The 23,512-nt window shown below is 37.2% G+C and overlaps 1 protein-coding gene across 1 annotated transcript; it reads right to left on the bottom strand.

The window, feature by feature from the left end:
• Positions 1 to 1,906: 1,906 nt before the first annotated feature.
• On the bottom strand, positions 1,907 to 12,301 carry LOC139740200 (bcl-2-like protein 1). The gene is made up of 2 exons (XM_071650788.1): positions 11,531 to 12,301; positions 1,907 to 2,032 (listed from the first exon to the last, which is right to left on the bottom strand). Exons 1-2 carry the CDS (start codon positions 11,981 to 11,983, stop codon positions 1,907 to 1,909), a joined length of 579 nt encoding a protein of 192 aa, XP_071506889.1. The 5' UTR covers positions 11,984 to 12,301.
• Positions 12,302 to 23,512: the final 11,211 nt, after the last annotated feature.

Below are 23,512 nucleotides of genomic sequence, written 5' to 3'. Positions count from 1 at the left end.
CATTCATAAAACAAACTTAAAAGCACAATTTTATCTATGAATAAAACCTGAAGATTACACTGAAAAATGTGATCTCCATTGATTTCATTCTGGATCTCCCAACATTGACATAAAAACATCTCAAATTCATGACATCTATTTGGTATGGACTCAAAATTCAATAAAAGGAGAGCTACTGTACTGCACATTTTTGCACTCTTATCTTTTCCCATAAATTCTGCAGAACAATATCTTACAAGAAGTCTCTCTTGCTTTTGTCAAAATAATGGTATACCCCAGTGTGATTCATGTGTGTGCAATGTCAATTAGTAGGGTTTTGACTTCCCATACATACATTGTATATGATGATCAATAATGACAACATGCTATAATAATGCACAAAGACAAAAAACAAGATTGAAAACATTTGCAAACAAGAGAAGCGCAGGTGCATTAACAACTATAAATCCTGGTAAAACCACAAGCCCCTTGAAGTCTATCCAGTTTTCAGGGAGCAATAACAAACAAAAAATACATCTACATGATTTGGCCACTTTTGTATTTGAAATGACTTTCCTTCTGTTATCAAAATGTGTAGATGTGATTTCTTGCAAAGAGAAAATCTATGAAATGACCAAATACACTGGAAGTTAACACCATCTTTGTGTCTCACAGAGCTTGTTGATAATTACAGCACTGAACTTTAAAACAGGAAACTTTTTTATACACACAGTGTACAGTTGTAATTTGTATTAGATGAAATGACCACTCTACTAAGAATTTCAGTTAGGACGTGTTTTACATAGATGCATTTCGTCGATGGGGTGACAAGACCTTGTTTCTCAAATTTTGGATAAAAATCACTCAAAAAAAAATAATTGTTAGATAATCAGTAAAGTAATATCCTGTCTAAATCCTGTAAATCCTGTCCTATCCCTAAGATGAAGCCCCAATGGCATGTCATAGGAAAGGTTATCCCATTTGCTATAGTGCTTTGGCTGCCATGTTTTTTTTTTCTGTTTTTGTTTTTTTGCTCTTCCGAACATTTGAGATTTCTGAGATACAAGGTTTTATCCCCCCATCAGCGATTTGTAAGCCTGACAGAATATACAGACTATCCACATACACTGTCGTGAATACTGTAGAATCAAACATGAATGAGAAGTAAATCAAATTTTGGCACAGTAGCATTCCATTCTGCATGGATTATGTGGATGATACAAATCCTTTGCATCCTGCCTCATAGAAAGACGACCCAAGTTCTACCTTCTCTGAGCAGATTAAAAAAAAAAAAAAAAAAAAAAACTTACTTGAAATTTACACATGTCAAAAATTTGCTCTTAAAGTTACTTGCTCTAGGGCAGTGAAACAAAAGAAAATTGAATATCTGAATGACATTGAGCAAATATCAAGAAAATCACTTATTTTTAATTGATTTATAAATGAGAAACACAATATGAAGATAGAAAATGTCACCACCATTCTATCCTGTGAAAATTTAGTAGAAATTCTAATTTGGGAGATCACTAGCATCATAAAAGGAGTGGTTGAATAGGAAACTGTAGATAACGGAAGTTATGACATTTCTTGTGTCCTTTGAGCGCTCAGGCAGAGTGGTAAAGGGAATTACTAATACCTTTTAGCATTATGATTATCATCATATTCAAAGGGAGATAAAGTACTCAATTTGTTCATGCTCAATTTCTAAAGCTGATGGCAAGGACAGTCAAAAGACAGCATCAGCTGAGAGCTAAAAGCGCTACTATTACTGTTAAACATCCTCGTACTCAGCATCCTTTTGCTTCCAAATACCAACCGGTGTCATGTGATGAAAACAATGCTCGTGTGGAAAGACATTTCACTGCACTTTTACTGTCATGTCAATGGCAACTGTTCATGATCAGTAGAGAAACCTTGGACCCACACCTCAAGGCCGGAAGAAGAAGGAGCCGACCTTAAGGAGTCCCAACGTTGCCATGGTTGCCAGTTGCTTCCCGCTCCACGCTCCAGTGGAGTCCCTCGACCAGTCCTGGTAGAATTCAATCAGTCCCTCCTGGGGAGATCACAAGACAAGAAAGGGCAATGAGATTTGAAGAATGTTAATTTGTGGTTGCTAATGGACTGTAATAATGCTGTTAAATCATTACACAGTAACCTGTACATCGGACTGAAGATGCATCGATGTCAGAGTATTCCTTACACAAAAAAAAAGAAAAAAGAACAAGACGAAGAAAAAAAAAACATTATGGAAGACCAAGCAAAAACAAAATAGATATCAACTTTAGGACTACATAATAGGAAAGAGACTACAGAGATACTACAGAGTTAAGGCAATCCACGATTTGTACTGATGGTAAAAGACAGACATAATGGGAAAGTGTAGATTTTCACCCATATCGCGTTTAACCAGAAATTAGCGCCAAAATACATTGTAAACACACACATATATTTTGTGCTTGTCATCTGTATCATTATGCAATGTCTTGATACCGTGGAATTAGATACACACAAAATTGATCTTACTCTGCAGAGAGTGAAAAATTACTCGTGCAAAAATATCCACTTTTACAGTACATCACAAGGCAAAACAAAAACAGATCGGTAGACAATCAAAAACAAAGCAAAGACTGATCTTGGGAATCAATCAATATGCATATAGGCCAACCGTCACCATCACCAAGCTCTGGTCACTGCACACATTCCAATAAATACAGAGACGAGACCCCAGACAGAAAGTATTAGTCACCAGTGTCCGTTCATCTTTCCCCTACCCCCCATCCCCTATTTTTTTTTCGGGCAGAATGCCAAGAGAATTACAAACTGACCCTTCCGCACAATTCATAGAAAAGCATGCCAATCTATCATTCCCTGACACGCTAGAAGTGTGATTCATCCCGATTATCATAGAATGCTGGGCTCTTATTACCCCAAAATTAGCCACTTCACTCCCTGAAGTCCCACGTTAGCCCCTTTATAGAGATATTGTCAGCTGTTTAATACAGTGTTGTGACACAAACATACTTGTGCCTGTCATGATAGCCATGATAAATGGGTCAATTCCCTACATAAAAATGTGTATTACACAGGGCTAGACAACTTGCTCAGTGTCCCATATGTCTAGTGGCCCATTTGGGCCACTAAAATCATTGGTGGCTACAAAAAAACCCAGAAGATATGTAGTGGTCCAAAATAAAAGCAAGAGTACCATATGTAGATCCATTCTTAAAGGGAAGGTAAACCCCAAAAGCAATGTGGATTGAGTGAAAGCAGCAACATTAGTAGAACACATCAGTGAAAGTTTGAGGAAAATCGGACAATCGATGCAAAAGTTATGAATTTTTAAAGTTTTGGTGTTGGAACCGCTGGACGAGGAGACTACTAGAGGATATGACGTATGAGTGGACAACAATACAAAGAAAATATAAAGGAAATTCAACAAAAATTCACTTTTCTAGAATTATGAAAGAGCAATGGACCAACCTCTTTCAGAAAGCAGGGGGAATAATTGCTACCCTTAACATATGTCAATATCAAACTGATGGAAATTGTAATTTCCATGAAAAATTGATTTTTGTAGAATTTTCTTAATATTTTCTTGGTATTGTTGTCCACTCATACGTCATAACCTCTAGTAGTCTCCTCGTCCAGCGGTTCCAACACCAAAACTTTAAAAATTCATAACTTTTGCATCGATTGTCCGATTTTCTTCAAACTTTCACTGATGTGTTCTACTAACGTTGCTGCTTTCACTCAATCCACATTGCTCTTGGGGTTTATCTTCCCTTTAATCTTAGTTGCCCAATCAGGCCATCAAAAGGCAAATTTGGTGGCCCGACACCAATTTTAGTGACCCTGGGCCACCAGGCTACTGCTAATGTCAAGCTGTGATCATAGTATCAATTTGTTATTTGGTATTAAACACTGTGTCCCCTCCATTCCCCTAACAAAACAACAAGAAACAAGTCATACATGCATTTCATTATTACCGGTATTATCATTATTATTTTTTTTTTTTGGGGGGGGGAGGGTGAGTGTGGGTGAGTGTGCAAGGGCAAATTATATCATAACTCTTATCTTTTTACATTTACATAATATAAACTCATTCTCAGTTTTTCTTCGAAACAATGGAAAATCTGCAAGTGCAATGGTGTGATACTACCGTATACATGCATGATGCATCCACTAACCGCAGGAACTTTGCAGATTGAGTGAGCACTAACTAATTTTGGCTTTAGCTACATCCTAAGAAAATGTCACGGGTTTGCTCTACATACCTAACGTCATGCAATATCACCTATCACTTTACCTCATGAATATGGAGCTTACTGTGCTCACCAGCAACATGAAATTTACACTGAATCACATTCTCCGCTCTTGTCATCATGCTTTCCCAGTCACATGACTCATGGTTTTTTCCCCGCTGGCCAGCAAATTTCCCCGTACGGTCAGCCACATCATCAAACTCAACATTATCACACTTTTCCATGATGCAATAAATTGCGCAATACTTGTGAATCTCATCGGCAAATCAAAACATAACAAAACATAACAAAACAAAACAACAGATCTGTTTGTTGGCTACGTAGCCATTATCATTAGGCCTACTGTATATTAAAGATTCATTCCTACCAGTGTAGTCATAAGACCTGTTGTTTATAAAATCAACAACCATGTGACAATGACAAAAAAACATGTTATTCTCTACTGGCTACTGCTGGCAAGAACTTTAATCGCCAAGAAATTAGCTCATAAATCATGTTTGTTCCCCCCCCCCCCCTGAATAGCTCCCGTTTTTCCATTCTAATTGAGGTAGTCAACATGTCCTTCGTTTTCCTAATTTTAGGAATTCTGTAATAGCTAGTAACTATTACATGACCTTTTCATGCGGTATTTTAATGTGATAGTATGGAGTAAAAACCGCCTGGAGTTGTTTACTTTCATTTCTAATAGCTTCTCTGTATCATTTTTGTCTAGCTACCCACTGATGGATGGAATTCATTTACAAAATTGTTGATTTGTGTTGAGGTTGGAAATGGAAACCTCCATGATAAAAACAACATCAATGGTACACTTCATTTAACTCTAAAAACAAAACAACTTCAGTTTTGTCTCCAAATTATGTTTGTTGGAAAGTATGTACAATGTACTGCACGCATGTACAACAAGTACAGTCTATAGATGCTTGCATGCGTAACATACATACATAACATACCATATAACATACATGATACACGAAGATCTTGACACAAAAATTATATAATAGGCCTACAGAACATGGTGAGTATGTGATGAAAATATGACAGAAATTAACAGGAATATTAAGGCATTAGGGTACACACAGTTGTACGTGAATGTACCAGTACAAAGTACATGGTGTACATGTGGGCCTTGTTTTTAAAAGGTTCATGTTGTTTAATGTTCAGTGTCAAATTTATTGCATGAACCCAACACATAAGTTAATAAGCACAGTGAGGCTACAGTATGATGCATACTTAATAGTGTGATATTCCTCAAACAACAACAACAACAACAAAGTAAACTGATCATGTCAATACACCTATATGACAGCAAGAATGTGTTGTATTGGTGAAACTAGCACTGCCAAAATGTCACATAATGTCTGCTACAGGTCACCATCCTAACCTTTTGATTTGAAGCAGGGTGTGTTCGGTTTGTGGTCTCCAAACTGACTTTTGCTCACACACCAGAGAATAAAAGCTTCATTCTCTCTTTAAAATGCCAGGAATGCTGCTCTTCTGAAAAAGTGAAATGAAGAGCAGAATATGAGAAATGTGATGTGATTTTCAGGCCAGTATATCATGATTTTTTATCTTTTGTGACATCATACAAAATGTGTCTGCGGAATATTCATTACCACTATGATTGTGGAATACCCAATTCATCCGTTCTTACTTTCCTTAAAATAGTCTTTCACTGTCTTTTAGAATTGTTTAATAATTTCCTTTGATGAATCATTGATTACGATTGATATGCCCCTTTATGTCATTATCAGAGAAAGTGCACATTGCAGGTTCTGTTTTTCTTGTTGCTTTTGTTTATTTATCTTAGTTTTCATTTCCTCCCTTTGGTGTTTTGATGCATTTAAGCGAATGCTTTATAAATATTCAGTATAGTTTGGTATTTTGCAATGTTGTCTTTGCCTGAACATTTTATTTGATCACACTACATCACGATTTGTAGTTCGTGCACAGCTCACTGGAGAAAAAAAAACAGACAATAGTCATATTCATACCTGACTATACATTGCTTTGACAATTAATCAACTCGAGGTATTTTGTTTGCTTTTCTCACGCTACCCTACCCATGCAGGAGAACGTTGACTGGAGTTTGCTATTAAAGCCACACAGGCAGGCAGGAGTGTACACTGCCACACCTCCACTACACAAGTAATAGTAGTCTCTGATTCAGGCACTAATATCCCGTATAAACACCACATACTGTAAAACATGATATATTCGCAGCATGAAATTTGTGCGAATTGGAGCCGACGGCCTTTTTCGTGGCATGAAATTTTCGCAAACTGCCACTGGCATTCAATGTATATAATGTAGGTGCCACTGGCATTCAATGTATATAATGTAGGTAAGAACTTTCGTGGGCATTTTAATTTCGAGAATCCTGGCTCTCACGAAATTTGCAAACTTAAAATGCACGCGAACATTCCTCGTTTTACAGTATTTCGCTGGGTTTTTATTTTCACAAATTTCGAGCAACTGGTGCTTTCCATAAATTTGAAAATAAGTGGAAATGTCAAGTCCAATCCTGACATAAATGCAACATGCACAAGTACATACAATCGTACATATTTCTCCATCCATTACTGTCCTCCACGATGGCGAGTTTAATGAATTACAAAATTGATGGGCAGTTCCTATTCTAGTTATAAATAGAATGGGATCCAACAGCAGCCTACTACAGCAGTCTTGGTATCTCCGTGAGTTTTCTCCTTTAAAGGGATCGTATAGTTTTGGTTGAGACCTAATTTCAGGTTTCTAACATTTTTTGGTGAGATAATGAGATTATGAGAAACCTCTTTATGAAATATAAAAGAACATGTAATTCTATGAGGAATTCAACGTTTGATGAAAATTAGTTTTGAAATGGCTGAGATATCAAAAAAAGGGCAATTCTAATAAAGTGTGGGACCCACACTTCATTACAATTGCTTTGTTTTACTTTGTTTTTGGATGTTTCAGTCATTCCAAACCTGATTTTCATCAAATAAACTTTGATTTCCTCTTACAATGGTATGCTCTGTACTATATCATAAGTGTTTTCTTGGTATCTCGAAAAAAGTTAAAAGCCCAATTCTCATCTCCACCAATACTGTGCCATCCCCTTGAAAGGATGGTAAAGTTTTGGTTGTGACCTGGCTTCAGGTTTCAAACTTTTTTGATGAGATATTGAGAAGCCTTTAATGAAATGAGAAAGAGCAGGTACAGTAATTCCAAGAAGAATTCAGTGTTTATTTGGTGAAAATTGGTTCTGGAATGGCTGAGATATTGAAAGTGAAGTGATCCTAATAAAAGGTGGGACCCACCTTTTATTACTAATACTAGGATTGCTTTGTTTTACTTTTTTTTTGTTGATATTTCAGCCATTTCAAAACTGATTTTCTGAGTACCGGTACCAGTGTCTCACAAAAATTTAAAAGCTGAAACCTCACCTCAACCAATAGTACCTGGTATGTATACCATCCCTTTACAACGTAAATCAGTTTTGGCCTTGATGCCCCCTAACTGGCTCTGATGCCTCCTCCACAAATATTAGACCCAATATTGACCCAAATCAAATGAGATTTGAGGCCTGTAAAATATTCCTACATGCATCCCAACTGTTTGTCCTTCTGATCAGATGATTGTATTGTGATTCTCTTAATCGTGACTATTGTAAAAAAGCAAATTTCATGACATGAAATGTTTGTGGATTTGAGCCAATAGTCTTTTTCGTGGCAGGATATTGTTGCGAATTGTTACAAGCATTCCATATGTATGGTGTATAAGACAAGAACTTTTCCATGCATTTGAATTTTGCAAATCTTGGATCTCGCAAACTTTGCGAAATTAAAAGGCACGCAAACATTTGTGGTTTTACAGTATGCAATGCAAATGTATTTGACTTGTATTGTTTTAATACATTAATGTGTATTACCCCGATTGCCACTTATGCGGCCCAAAGAATATCTACATATATAATGTTCAGTTTAGTTCATTTCTGCAATGTGTTTTCAATTCAATATATAACAGAATTTTACAACAAAATGTCATGACTTTAAACATTGTACAATATGTAGGCCTACATGTAACGGGGTAAAATATAAGGCAGTGTCAAATTGAAGGTGCATTATATGGGAGGGAACACTTCAAATTAAATTTTGAGAGAAAAAAATAAAAAGGGTCATATACAATGTATTTCATTATAATTGTCCTATTTTCTTCAGATTAAACCTTCCAAACCAATACTCTTCCAGTGACATCATCTGTCATACACTGCCAAAGTACATGTACTAATATGATCAACAAAAGACATTGTCACTGGAATGCACCTTTCCTTTAATAGGTATAGACTGAGCAAAATGTGTACCAGGTATATTTCTATGTTACAATACATGCATGCTAGTTATGCCCACAGGTCCATTCCAATGTGTTAATCATACCAGGGTCTACATAGTACTTTACAACTGTATTATACAAAGGGTCAGATTTTACAGTTTTCAAATCCTTGGCTTTCGGTTTCTCTACAATAACTTTCTAAAACTGACCTTACCCTTCCCTGGTATGTGTATAATTCCCAAACATGACATCTTAATCTTTGTTGTCTAATGTCTTGATGTACAATTCATAATGAACTTCATTGTCTGTTCAATACTTTCAGTCAGTCAACATTGTCAAATTTCATTCTGTCTGTGAGTGATGTCATTGTTATTCAATTGGGGTTTTTTCGTGGGGGGGGGGGGGGGGGGGGGGGATGTTGGTTCCTTTCTGTGAAACAAAAGTTTATTTTGATATCAACCTGTGTACATGAGTTTGTATCGGTATACTCCGCTTTAGACTACAGTATGATACTGTGAACAAGTGTCTGGATGCAAGACTAGGCATTGACCTACTGTACCCACAAGGCAAAGTTAACCCCTGCCTTCCCATGGTGAACAAGTTTGAATAAACAGCTGTAACCACAAATATGCAGCTGGGGAAATTGGAAACTTCCAAAGCACAGTTCATTGCTGGAATGTCAACGCAGAGCACTCTCGAACGCTTGACCTACATTCGTGACACCAGCTTTCGCTAGTTCAATTTCACAACACACACACACACACACACACACACACGCTTGCACATATCACACAGATGGGTAGGACCTACATCTTACTTACTTACACCATCGCACACAAACACCTACATTGTACTTGTATGGCCGCTGATAAATGCCACACAACTTGCACGCTCTTGTGCTCAATCACGTTTCCAGATATAATATGTGAGAAGAAATTAAAAAGCCCAGGTTGCCAATGCCATTTATTGGTGGGGAAATTCAATTCTAGGTTCGATCAAACAAGGGTTTTTATGGTTAGGGGAAGAAAGGTTTGCAGTTTAAATTACGGACCTATGGTTTGCCATAGAAAAATAGACAATTGACGCTAGGATATATTGGGGCGGATGCATAAAAAATTGTGCTAGCCTTTTGCTTGAATTTGTATGTATAAAAACAAGCAATTGCCTTTGGGGAAAAAAGCTTTAGTTAGCAAGCACAAGCAACTGCTTAGAGATCAAGCATTTGCTTAGAAACGTATATATTTGCATAGAATTAGAACAGACCTTTTGCTAATATTCTTGCTAGCAATCACTTACAATTTTCCAAGTTCTGTAAAATGAGCTTGAGCTTTTGCTTAATTGGGACATTCGCTTTTTAAGTATCATTTTCATATTCATAAAAGAAAGAACAATTCTGTGCAGGAGTGGTATAAATCATCTACAAGATATTCGTCTTAAGTTGTGTAAGAAGCTTTTTCAACGATGGGAATGTCCAGTGGCTAGCACGCAAAATGTGATGAGAAACAGGTAGGATGTCTGACATCTGTGTAGAGCAAGGAAACCTCTCTCCAGCCTCAAGGTGCGACCTCAAAGATCCGGGCTACCACAGAATAAGTGGTGATGGGAATCAGCTAGTACTGCACGTGTACATATGTGTGTGTGAGCGTTTTGTGTGTTTGCGTTTTATGAGTATCATCTCATATCATAAATATTCTGCTATGTCAGGAAATGTTTCTACACTTACACACCCTTTCAAATACACGCTCTAGTTTTATCTAAAACCCCGCCTTTGTTCTTGCGTTCGCACAGGCATGACGTCCCATTTGTTTAAAATGAAGCAATTGCTTGTGTAGGACAAGCAAAAGGTATTTGCTAAGCAAAAGCAAAAGGTTATGCACAATTGCTTGAGCTAGATCTTTTAGTTTTACTATAGACGAGCTTGTGCTTATGCTTGAAGCAATTGCTTAGTTGCAATTGCTGGTTATATGCATTCGGCCCATTATCAGGTCATTCTTTTTTTTTTTTCTTCGGTAGAGTAAATACTCGATACTCGGCTGTTTTGAGCAGGTTGCCTATTTGTGGCTAGGGCAGTTTACAGTTTCATTCATCAATATAAACACTCCAGCTATATTAAACATCTAGGTGTGAGCTTAGTCCCACTTTAACACTTAGACAACAAGCAGAGGCAGGAGCTTTAAGACAGAAAAATCTGTCTGTCCAGCGGAGTTTTTTATCATATTTTGACATTTACGCCCTTACCACTTAATAAGCTAAACAGTTAGGGCTCTCCTCCGTATCCTGTGAAGCCAGACGTAGTGTGGGCGGAACATATCCCCAACGACCAGATACAGGCCGATCTTTTGGTCAAATGAAGGAGTTAGGCCCTACTCGCAAGTTAAAACTTATGGGAAGTGACACCAGCGTGATTGGGCCTTTTCTTCATCAATGAATGAAACGGCCCCTGTGGCAGTAGGCACCTTGTACAAGCAAGGCCTGTCGCACACAGGGTTGTTTTACTCTAGAAGAATTTAAAGGGTGTGTACAGTTCTGGTTGAGGTGAGGATTTAGCTTTTAACATTTTGCGAGATATTCAGAAACCACTTAGAGTCTATGAGATGTCAAAGAGCAAGCAATTCTAAGAGGTATCAAAAGTTTATTTGATGAAAACAGGTTTTGAAGTGGCCGATATATCCAAAAACAAGGTGAAATAAAGAGATCCTAATTAATAAAGTTGTGGCCTGTAGTCTTTTATTATTATCACTTTTTTGGATATCTCGACCATCCGAAAACCAATTTTCATCAAATAAACGTTGAATCCTTCTTAAAATTACATGCTCTTTCATATTTCATAAGAGGTTTCTCATTATCTCACTTGGGAATGTAAAAAACATGAATCCCCACCTCAACCAGTACTGTACAGCCCCTTTAAAAAAGAGGGCGAAGAAAAAAAATGACACTAACATGTCTACTGTCACTGAGAGTGAGAGCTATCTTCTTACCCATCCCCCATTTTCCAAAATCCATGTCATGAGGTGTGTGTCGATGTACGAAGTCATGAGCTGTTGAACTCGTCTGCTTGCCTGGGGAATTCGTTTCTCAGAGCTCCAAATGCACAAAGACCCCCCAAAGGTCAGAAAGGCGATAATTCGTCCCCACGATATCACTGTATCGATGAACATTTCCTCCGTCACGGCGGAGAACGTTGAAATTATCGAGTTCTCCGTCACATCTGCGGCGCCGAGCCCTAGCTGCTTTTGCATACCGCTGAAGGTATCTCCGTACTTCATCATGAATCGTTCAGAAAGATTCACGACTGCTTCGTGGAGATCTTGTGGGACATTTTCGTACAAGGCTGGGTTCGGAAAGTCATTGATGTGAATGTCTACTCCGCTGCTCTCTAAACGATAGCGCACAAAATCCGCCACGACACTTGCCGTACTCACGCCGGGCATCTTCAATCGTGAATCGTTCCTACCTTCCTTTCTGCTGCGAAGCCTTTTCTTTCTTCCTAGCTTGACAAAGCGCAGATGTTCGCCTCAGCAACAAATCGATGACTTCGGTGTACTGAACTCTAGGAATCGGGATTTCCACGGGTGTGAAGGTAGATCTAGGTTGCCAGTTTAGCCAGACCTCACTAGTCTATGCCTCCTCTTGATAGAACGACAAAACCGCGCAGTGGTATTGTAGTACAGTAGTGATGATTTTACAATAGGATCATTTTCTAATCCCAGTAATACGGCATGCTTCGGCAAAACTATAACCTCGGCATCACACAACACGTGTATGATATGTACTGTGGGCACGCTGTATGTGATACTATACTGTAAACGTCAATATTTTCGCGCGATTAATTTTTCGCGCTGAGCGGCTCGAAAACGTATTCGCGGGTTCTTAAATTCGCGCTCCGCAGCAGGTTACTTTACTGTAGTACACATTAACTGCTTTCATCCAAAGCCTCTGCTACATAGCTTGCTACGACAAGCGACGTAGCGAGCGGCTCGACTGCGAGTACAAGCACTCAAATACGTAGTACAGCTGTGACTCTAGTACCGTAGTCACGGGGGACTGTAGCATCGATGCGTGCGGTGCACACATGCATGCTACAGTACACAGCAATCTAGGGTATCGTCTCTTCGCACAGTACTAGTAGCGTAAACATGCCTGTACATTGTACTACGTAGCAGTATCATCGATGAAGCGCACACAATTCATCCCGTTCAAAATGTGCGTAGAAAATTGTGAAGATATATTCGCGCGTTTTTGAATTCGCGCTAGCCGAGCGTAGCGCGAAATCCGCGAAAATTAATGTACCGCGAAAATTTCCACGTTTACAGTAACGTCAAGTTCGCGATTCGCGCAGTTTCTCGTCGGAGGGCTTTTTCACTATGCAGTACATGCAGTATGCACACTGCACGATAAAAATCGCTCGCTTTATACACAGGATCTAGGATCCACTAGCGGATTTCAAGGGGAAAGCACCGAATACACGCATGTGGGACAGCATCAGGCTGTGCCATTACGCCTGCAGAAGGACGACTACAAAATGAATAATTGAAACATCAATCAGGGCTCTCAAATTAACGCAATAATAAATGCATAGCTTGTTAATGCTTTGCAAAAAAATATAGAAGAAATGAAAAGATGAGTAGAAATATTCGTTTACTTCCAATTTATTTAGCCACTCGCAGAATATGAGAAATACAAACACCCCTCTAAATAATATAGTTGCCCACGGAGCCGGGAGGCCATCCACCCACCCACCTAACCCCCCTCCCATAGTGAAAGTGTGACGGCGGATCTCCTAGTACGCACATGACCAAGCTAGTGAGCTTCCTGTGACTCACATGAACAGAAATTCCCACGAAAAGTTTGACTCTAAACATAAGCAAACGTAATATCGTCAGGTATTACATTTAACTAAAATGACGTACTTTCCTATTCAAATAGGTCTTTTACATCGCACCACGCTTGATAATGACATACATACATTTTGTTGAAAGTAAACGCTTTTGTTTATATATATGGAGGAAAATTTGTCGTATTGGACAGTTTATAGTGAAGCACGAAAATTAAGAAAGTATACGATGCAGTACTTTGTTCTGTTAAAGCAAGTAAAGATTAAGGGGGCTGTACAGTACTGGTTGAGGTGGGATTCATGTTTTTTACATTCCTAAGTGAGATAATGAGAAACCTCTTATGAAATATGAAAGAGCATGTAATTTTAAGAAGGATTCAACGTTTATTTGATGAAAATTGGTTTTCAAATGGCTGAGTTATCCAAAAAGGTGATAATAATAAAAGACTACATGCTCCAACTTTATTAGGATCTCTTTGTTTCACCTTGTTTTTGGATATCTCGGCCACTTCAAAAACGATTTTCGTCAAATAAACTTTTGATACCCCTTAGAATTGCATGCTCTTTGACATCTCATAGAGTGGTTTCTGAATATCTGGCAAAATGTTAAAAGCTAAATCCTCACCTTGACCAGAACTGTACACACCCTTTAAGGTAAAAACTTTTAAAGATATATGTTTGAGATTTGTGTTTTGTAAATCCCCCCCCCCCAAAAAGGAGAAAACTGATCAATCCATCTCTTACAACAGTATGTGCGCGAAACTTTTTTTTTCTAAGAGCTTTCAACCAATCTGGCGCTATCAGATCCACTGAAAATTATGGATTTACACCTTTTAAAAGCAAGCTCTTCTTAGGTTTTATTGATTTCAACAATTGAAATACAAATGCGCGTGAAACTTGAAGGAGATTTACAAAAGTAGATTCTGATTTATTGTCATGTTGCACAAAATAAGATATAATGGCAATAAGTCTATATTCTGGCAGTTTCGGTTACAACTAAAAGAAAAAAACAGAGAAAAAATAGTATAAACCATAACAATATCTACATAAAAATATATTTGCGCAGATTCACTAACAGAGTCATACGCTCTTAAAAAGAAAAGGGTAAATCAGCGTTTTAAAAGGGGCGAGGAGTGACAGCGTTTTAAAAATTTTGTATTCACCCCTTTTCTTGCTGTATCTAGCACATCTAACTGTTGGATTCAGCTGGATAAATAGGGTGAACATTATTTTAAAAACGCTGTCACTCCTCGCCCCTTTTAAATGTTGATTTACCATTTTCTTTTTAAGAGTGTACATAAATGCATGACACAACTTTGATACAAGAAGAACCGAGAACTATTTTTTCCTTTGCACAAAATGTGGTGTCTTGTAACACGGTATCGTATGAACCATTCGAACGTTACCATTTTTATCTACATATGTGATTAGCCAGTGATTTGAAAGTTTAACAGAAGACTTACCAAAAATGTTTTTTTTTTAATAGGATGTGATAGGTCCTAACCGTCTGATTTGGACTGATGCGTATCGAGTAATTTTGCTCACAGAAATTCCCTTCGAGTAAAATGTAACAATAGTCATGTAACGTGATACTTCATACACTACATGAAAGTTATAATAATCGGCAGTAACTATGTAAGCAATGTTAATGTAATGCGCTGTCTCGACAGAATCGAGTAGGCCTAAATTAGAAGAACAACATAACAGAAGTTTAGTAAGAACAAAACAAAATCAATATATTCATGAGAAAGTTCTGGAATTTTACGTCTAAATGAATACAGTGGAAAAGATAGGGGCGATGTACATGTTATCACACGTTTGTAAATGTACACACACACACACACAAATAGGAAAACATGTTTCTAGTCCATAGCAGTTGCTTTCACTTTAGAGTCATTATAGTTGTAGACAAATCCAACAATTAAAATATTCATTTGATGCTATGGCTACAAATTCTTATAGTTTCATGTTCAAAAGGATGTTATCCAAGGGAAAATTTATAAAGAGATGACGTAGTCATCATCATTGCCAATTTGAGTATATATTTGCGATTCCATCACTTATTATCAGACATGGGGAAATCTAAAATTCCATAGGCCTAACTTTCTGAATTAAAGGTCCAAAAAGGAAATGTCAGATGAATTCCACGAACTTTTATTTTTCATAAACAGGACACATTCCACCGACTTGATATTATGTTAAGGGTAATATCATTGACCTTGCATTCTAAAAGAGGTATGGCTAGTACTCTTTCATTATATGCTAAAAAAAGTTAAAATAAAAATGTTGAATTTCTTTATATTTTCTTTATATTTTGTCCGTACATGACGTCATGAACTGTAGAAGTCTCCTTATCTAGCGATGACGGCACCGAAACTTGAAAAAAAAATATCATAGCTTTTAAATCGATTGCCTGATTTCCCCCCAACTTCTCTGATGTGTTCTGCTTATGCGCTATTGCTTTCACTCAATCCACATTCACATTTAGATTTACGTTCCATTCAATCATCACGGTATTAAATTCATCTTATAATAGCCTCGGATAACTAAGCGGTTTTTTTCCCTTTCCTATAGCTCTCCTTCAAAATCCCTTGTCTCTCGTTTCCTCTTGCTGTTTCTCTTTTTACGACGACGACGATGATGATGATGACAATAATTAGGTTAATGATCATGATGCTATACAATAGGTAATGGTAGGTGGCCTACTTAAAAGGACGACAATGATCCTATATACTGTATACTATCGCTCGAGTATTGCTACGGCTAGGTCTACTATATATAAAAATGATATAAAATTAGGCCTACTAACATAACAATAAAAAATTGAGTACCGGCTTTCGGGAAATTCCCATTCTGGTGGGATACGTCTTCTATTCATGCCGTATACAGAATAATTTTGTTTGGTTGTATCTTTTTTCTTGTATTGACTTATATTGTATTCGTGAACTTGAGCTGCTCTCGACCATCATGAAACGCCAGATACAGTTTTTTGGCCATGTCGTGAGGAAGAGGCAAACGGAACATCTATATAGTCCTGACTGGATTTGTAAAATGAAAGAGATCACGTGGACGACAGCGACTCACTTTCCTTTCCACAATGGCTGGGATAACTGGCGAGAGAGGATCCTATACCTTGCTGCATTCATGCGACGATAGAGGGAGCTGGAGGAGGCTTATACTGCATCAATGATCACCAACGGGCAGTGACGTCCATGGTAGAACAGAGAGAGAGAGAACCATACTGTCTTTTCATCGAGTTGTAATTACTACAAAAAAGTCATTTCTGCATTTCGTTTGTTTGTTTGTTTTTGACGCATGAATGAGGGGCATTCTAGATTAAGGGGAAAGGTAGTATTGTCAGAAAATCAAAGACATTCGTTTATCAGGAGAGTTTTGTTCAGTGTATGGAGCATAGGACTGATCAATGTGCCAAAGCCGTACAAGAATCTCGCTAACGACCGGTATTCAATTTTTTTATTGCTATATGTTAGTAGGCCTATTCATTTTTATATATAGCAGACCTAGAAATGTAGCAGTACTCGAGCGATAGTAGTAGGATCATTGTCGTCCTTTTAAGTAGGCCACCTACCATTACCTATTGTATAGCATCATGATCATTAACCTAATTATTGTCATCATAGTCATCGTCGTCGTCGTCGTCGTAAAAAGAGAAACAGCAAGAGGAAATGAGAGACAAGGGATTTTGAAGGAGAGCTATAGGAATGCCAAAAAAACCCCGCTTAGTTATCCGAGGCTATTATAAGATGAATTTAATACTGTGATGATTGAATGGAACGTAAATCTGAATGTGAATCTTGCAATCTAATATTCCCGACGCAGATGCTATCAATCGTAACTCAGTATTTATTCACTCCTTTTGATTATTCACTTTTGCAATTTTTATGTCGTGCAGATCAGAACTTGTAAAAGAACCTATCACATTACACAGACGTAAAACAACAGTATGTAAGAATAGTAATCTGAAAGCTCAAGCAAGGACACTGAAGATTTAAAACCTTTTCATGGTGTCACAACAAGAGCTCTGAGAAATAGCATATACTCTTTATGGAGTTTATTTAGTGATGGTGTACGCATAAACTTGTTCTAACATTAGTTATTCTATACGCGTCATTAATTATAAACATGTAAATTCATTGAGCTAAATGTTGGTTTGAATAATTTTGTGTTTGTTTGTGTTTTGTCGACAAAGGAATGAACAAAGTTGATTTATTGAATCTATTTATTCTATATTGCAAGATAGCGATATCATTGTCGCCATTACTGTATCCAAGTATCATCCCTATCATGTTAAGCAATATCATCACCTCGAATGTTAATTACTTGGACTGCAATTACAAGGAAATCTCTGTGGCTAATATGAACAAGGAGATATGTATATAGTGCTAGTACCTTCTACCTATGAAGGTGTTACAAAAATGTGACTCAGCTAGGATATAGAGCAAGATTATCCCGACAATGAGGGCGCAGTCACCCCAATGACGGTAGATTACCTGCATTACAGATTCTAAAATAATGAAGGTACTCTAAATGACGGTAATCAAATCTTTCTTCAGCACATCAACTTTCGATCTATATCCATCATCGTCCATTATTCTTCATAATGGACAACTGCGAGATTTCTCTTGCACGCGATGGCGACATCAACAAAGATTTTGTTTTCGATAGGCCTACTCTATTGAAACATGCACCAATTAAGAACAAAAAGTACCTCTATTTTAGTTTAGATGAAATTTCTTAATCATGATAATTATATCAAAGAGTGAATTACCTGTCGAAACATACCAGTAAGTTTTTGTTTTAAGATTTTGTGCCATATCAGTGAGGGTACTTTCCTGTGTCTATTTTGCCCATCAATGCTTTTGGTGGAGTAATTCAAGAAGTGATGACTACCTGATCGTACCTTCGCATTTATAGGTAGTCAAATCACCGATTGACTTAATGTGATTTCCTCTAAATGGCTGTATTTTCTTGTGCACACTCTCTTCTACGACTGAAAGTGCAGAAGTATCAAAAGATATGACAGTGAATAGATAATCTAGTGAGCATATTATACTTATTGCAATGATTCAAATGGAATGTGGACTCATGATGTGAATACCTGTAAATAAATAAATAAATAAATAATACACATATATTATATAATTATATACATATAGAGATGTTTGTTTTCCTTTGTGTGTATATATATATATATATATATATATATATATATATATATTACCATCATGATCAAAACAAAACTGAAACGAAGTTCATGCTGTATTCACCAAGTTTATTTCTGCACACAAATTTTCGAGCGATTTGCTCTTTCTCAAGTGTTGATATTGGGAGAATAACAATTGTTATTGTTCTCTCAGTATCAACACTCGAAAAAGGGCAAATCACTTGTAAATTTGTGTGTAGAAATACATTATTGGTGAATACATGAACTTTGTTTTAGTTTTGTTTTTGATATAATCACGCCAACACGTGGACAATATATATATATATATATATATTTGAAGAGTTTGTTCACAAAACCGATAAGTCCATTTTTGAAGATTTTGAAGTACGGTCTCTGTCATAAAGTACAAAATAATGCCTTTTGAATGATATATTGGTTACTACATATAAAGGTACATTTTTGAAGTTATGGTCAAAAGAAGCAAACATTTTCTTATTATTCTCTTTATTTTTCTTGACCTTTAATCGCAAATATCTCCATTTGGTAAATATGGACTTATCGGTTTTTGCAAACAAACTCTTCATATATATATATATAGGCCTATTATATATTATATGGACCGTGACGTGAGAAAAGGGCCCTTAGCGCCGTCTTCGAGCGTACGTATGGTAGTTTGAGCGTACGTACACTAGATAGCATTAATGGCAGCAATGGCCAGCCATATAAAACGGCACGGAAGATTGACAAAGCAATATGCGCAAAAACGATCAGCTAGCTAACTGCATGCGTATATGCATAGACGCATCAAAAAGTGAAAGGATTTGGGCAAAACATGCTATTGTAAATGCCATAACTGGGACATTTGGGAGTGGAATTTCAGAAAACGGTTTGCATACCTAAATACGTCAGAATTCATTCTACAATGTGGCGGTGAAAACTAATTTTCGGTATTTTATGCCCTAAGGGCCCTTTTCTCGCGTCACGGCTCATAGATATATATATATATATAAATCAAGATTGGCTATTAATGCATTCCCTGCATTCCTCTGTTGTGACTTTATTATTGCTATTTCTAGTACTGCCAATACGCGGAACAACTACAATATATATATATATATATATATATATATATATATATATATATATGTATGTATATACATACATAAATATTACATACAGGTTATGCCTATATACAGGGTGGCCCAAAAAGAACGGAATGCCTAAGATCTTTAATTTCAGCAATATCGTTGCAAATATGTCATCATGTTGCATACTATTAGAATGGCCATTCTTTTTCCAATAGAATGACACCAAGCTCTTTAATTTCAGCTAATGCATTACGATTTTAGGCCCATTCTTGTCAACCCTTGCAATTTTCAAAATGTGATCATTTTGCACTCTCAGAGATACAGAAACCAGTGAGAATTCGGCTTACCGTAGAACCAGTAGCGTTCGCAATGTGCGGAATGTGGGGCGGACAGTGTTATTGTCGTCAGGTCGTCTCATTCACAACGGTAACGGACAATGACAGCCACGTTCCACACATTGTGAACGTTACTGCTTCTATGGCAAGCCGAATTCTCGCTGATTTCGGTGTCTCTGAGAGTGCAAAATGATCACATTTTGAAAATTGCAAGGGTTGACAAAAATGGTCCTAAAACCATGATGCATTAACCAAAATCAAAGAACTTGGTGTTATTCTTTTAGAAAAAGAGTAGCCTTTCCAATAGTATACAAAATAATGACATTATTAGGAAAAATATTGCTAAAATTAAAAATCTTAGGCGTTCCTTTCTTTTTGGGCCACCCTGTATATCAATCATACATTGAGGGTACATTGTTGTCACTTGTACCATTAAACATGTTCATACCATGTAAGGGAATTATGAATATTATCATCACCATTGTCATACAATATACTATCATTAATATCATCTCTACTGTCTGATGGTGTACATATCAAGTATCATTATATGTATTGATATCATTAGGCTCAGTGTTTCAAAAACTTTAATACAGCTGTATTTTCAAATTTTCAAAACTCACAGATTTGCAGTCTAGAGCAGCATGAATACCCAGATTAGAGCTACATTTTGTATGTTTTAAACAGCAGAAGTACTGACCTTTTGATAATCTATTCAAACACCTGGTATTTAGTCTCTGTGGCCCGAATTCACGAAGGTGGTACAAATAAAACCATGGTTTATAAACCATGGACAATTTGTATGGAGCACCAAGTGTCGCACTGCCTTTTTTTTTGTACAAAAAACATTTCGTCGACGAAATGACTGATTCCGTAACCAAATAGGCCATGCGACACTTGGCGCTCCTTATAAATTGTCCATGGTTTAAACCATGGTTTCAATTGTACCACTTTCATGAATTCGGGCCTAAGAATTATTGTAATTTTGACATGAATTTCTTCCTCTGCAAATCCTCTCTACCTCTATATATCTTTGTGTATGAAGCTACTACAGCGAGTTCATAGTAGCTCCATGCTCTGTGTATGTCTCTCAAAAACTGTCAATGGATTTTGAAAATAAAAATAAAAACAACACAAAGCACAAAACATTAATCCACCACAGGAACAACCATGATTACATGGAGGTAGGAACACACAATTATTACATTTACACTGAGTAAACTGTGCCAATGTGTCATGAATGAGTTTGTGTTTGTTTGTTTGTTTGTTTTTCCCACTAGTTGAAAAGGTAGACTTCCACCCATTAGCACACAGTGTCAAACATAAGTCGACGATAAACATCACACAATGTTTATTGGATACATGTACTTTGATTTCATGCAGTGATTTCAAAAAGAAGAGATACAAGGTAACATCTGAAATATTCTGAACATTTAAAAGAAAAGAGTATGGTAAGAATCCTGATTTGGAAAATACAATGTATTATACTTGCCAAACAATGATGGAAATCTGTGGTAAATCATTATTCCTTCTTTCTGATTAAAAAAGCAAAGATCTCCTCAAATATCCTGGTTTTAAAGAATGTTAGAGAACAAACAGATTTATTCTGTGCCCTTCCTTGTCTAGTTTCTTGGAGCAGAGAATCACTGGAAAGAATTCAGTTGTACACTAGAAAAGCACTCCAAGAAAGCAGACTTCTGCTTTTAAAGCAGCTCATTTCCACTCACAGGCGCATGCTGAGAATCGCCCAATTTCCCAATCTAGAAGCATTTTTTTTTTTCGTCATCAGCTTCAAGCTGCGTGGCACCTGGCCTGAGCAGAGCACACGCTTTAGTGTGTGTAGTATGTAAACCTCAAATTAGCACAGCTTGAACTCCCAAGTTCATTTTCCTTTTTCTATCTGCCAAAATATTTTTTTTTTTTAATCCTTCAAAAATTCATTAAATATTCTCAAATCACTACCAAAATGTAATCATCTGTTCCTTGTGTAATTATCGACTCTTCCTGCATGTTTCATTCAAATCCATTCACAAATGTTTTGAGTCATTTTGCTATTAAGAAACAGACAGACAGACAAACCAACCAATGCAATGAAAACATAGCCTCCTTCCTTGGTGAAGGTAATTGGCACATCAAGCTGGTACAACTCCTTCCCTCTGCTGTGCTATCAACAAAGACAGGTAACAATCTTCACAGGTTGTATCAATTTGTAACTGTGAAGCTGAATCCAGGTTATGAAAACATAATCAGTTCTATGACTGTTTGATACGGTGCTTATTTCTTGCAGCCCATCAACAATCTATAATGCAACTAATTCTCCAGTCAAGGACATTAGGATAAAATTGGATGCCAATTTGTCAAGAATCATAGAGAATGGCAGTCATTAGTGAAAAAGGAAGATGGTGCACGCTAAGTCCGCAGAACTGGAAGCATATACTGGATATGGGAGCAGTGTTATTAAAAATTTTGGTATTACTGATACTAGGAGGGTTTGTTTTGTATGTGTTTTTTTGTTTTGTTTTTCTTTTAAACAAATACACCTGCGATTCAACAGTACACTCGTATCACTTGTATACCAGTATGGCCACAGCACAAACTGTATACAATGTAGTGGAATCCTCACTTCCACCAAATGAAGCGTGTAAATTTTTGAAAAGCATTTTGCATTTAGAAAAGATACATATCCATTGCATTACCTGAATAATAGCATACCATATTCTTTTCTCTTTAGGTTGTTGAAATTAGATGGTCATCGGGAGATTTGTTTGTCTGGTTGGTTTTAGCCAAAAAGGACTTCAAAAACAATCTGATCACTTTTTGTAGAGGTAGTACAATGGCACAGGAGCAATCTTGACTGTGTTGATGGTTCCCTGCTATGTAGCTCTAATCACAGTGTTCAGGGAAACGTTGTTATACTAAACTCGATTATAACGAGGCACTCGTTTTCTCAAGGCAAATTCACCGGTCCTGATTATCCATTATTGTACTTACACGTGTAGCTGGTCTCTCTTTTAGTACATTTACGATGAAGTACATGTTATACAGCTGTACCAAGGTAAAATCGACTGTCCTGGCGACTTCCACATAACAGGGTTTCCCCTGCATTCTTATCTTTCTCTCTGCCACATCTGGGTGGAAATATCCACTGGAAGGAGTATAGAGTACATTTGCTATCTTATATCATATGAAGATGAGAGCCTTGTTGGTCTGAAACAGCAGCACATCTTCCTCTTTAATCTTTTCTGCACACAAGGCTTCCTGAAGGACCACTGCTGCCCTTTACCTTTAGTCACCACAGCCTGGTAATCCTGAGTTTACTGCATTTCTTATTCGTCATGCAGTAAGTGGTGCTCCTTTCACCTTCTGCTCTCTAGTCCCCTCTACTCCCATCCTGTGATGCACAGTAAAAATCTTTTAGCTAGACATCATCATCCTACAGGTGACTTCAGTGGTCATCAGTCCTGCAGATCAAAACTTGATGTCTCGCTACCCTCTCCCTTGGGTGATATCAGCTGACC

The sequence above is a fragment of the Diadema antillarum genome, unplaced genomic scaffold (genome assembly GCF_040938485.1).
Source record: "Diadema antillarum isolate AM-2024a unplaced genomic scaffold, OU_Dant_1.0 scf00000030, whole genome shotgun sequence".
Lineage (NCBI taxonomy): Eukaryota > Metazoa > Echinodermata > Echinoidea > Diadematoida > Diadematidae > Diadema > Diadema antillarum.
The sequence above is the reverse complement of the archived record's forward strand: the minus strand, read 5'-3'. Positions and strand labels throughout refer to the sequence as shown.

Coding starts and splice junctions, on each gene's coding strand:
- LOC139740200 (XM_071650788.1), bottom strand. CDS start 11,983: ATGCCCGGCGTGAGTACGGCAAGTGTCGTGGCGGATTTTGTGCGCTAT. Junction 2,033..11,530: donor TTTTGGAAAATGGGGGATGG/GTAAGAAGATAG, acceptor TGATCTCCCCAG/GAGGGACTGATTGAATTCTA.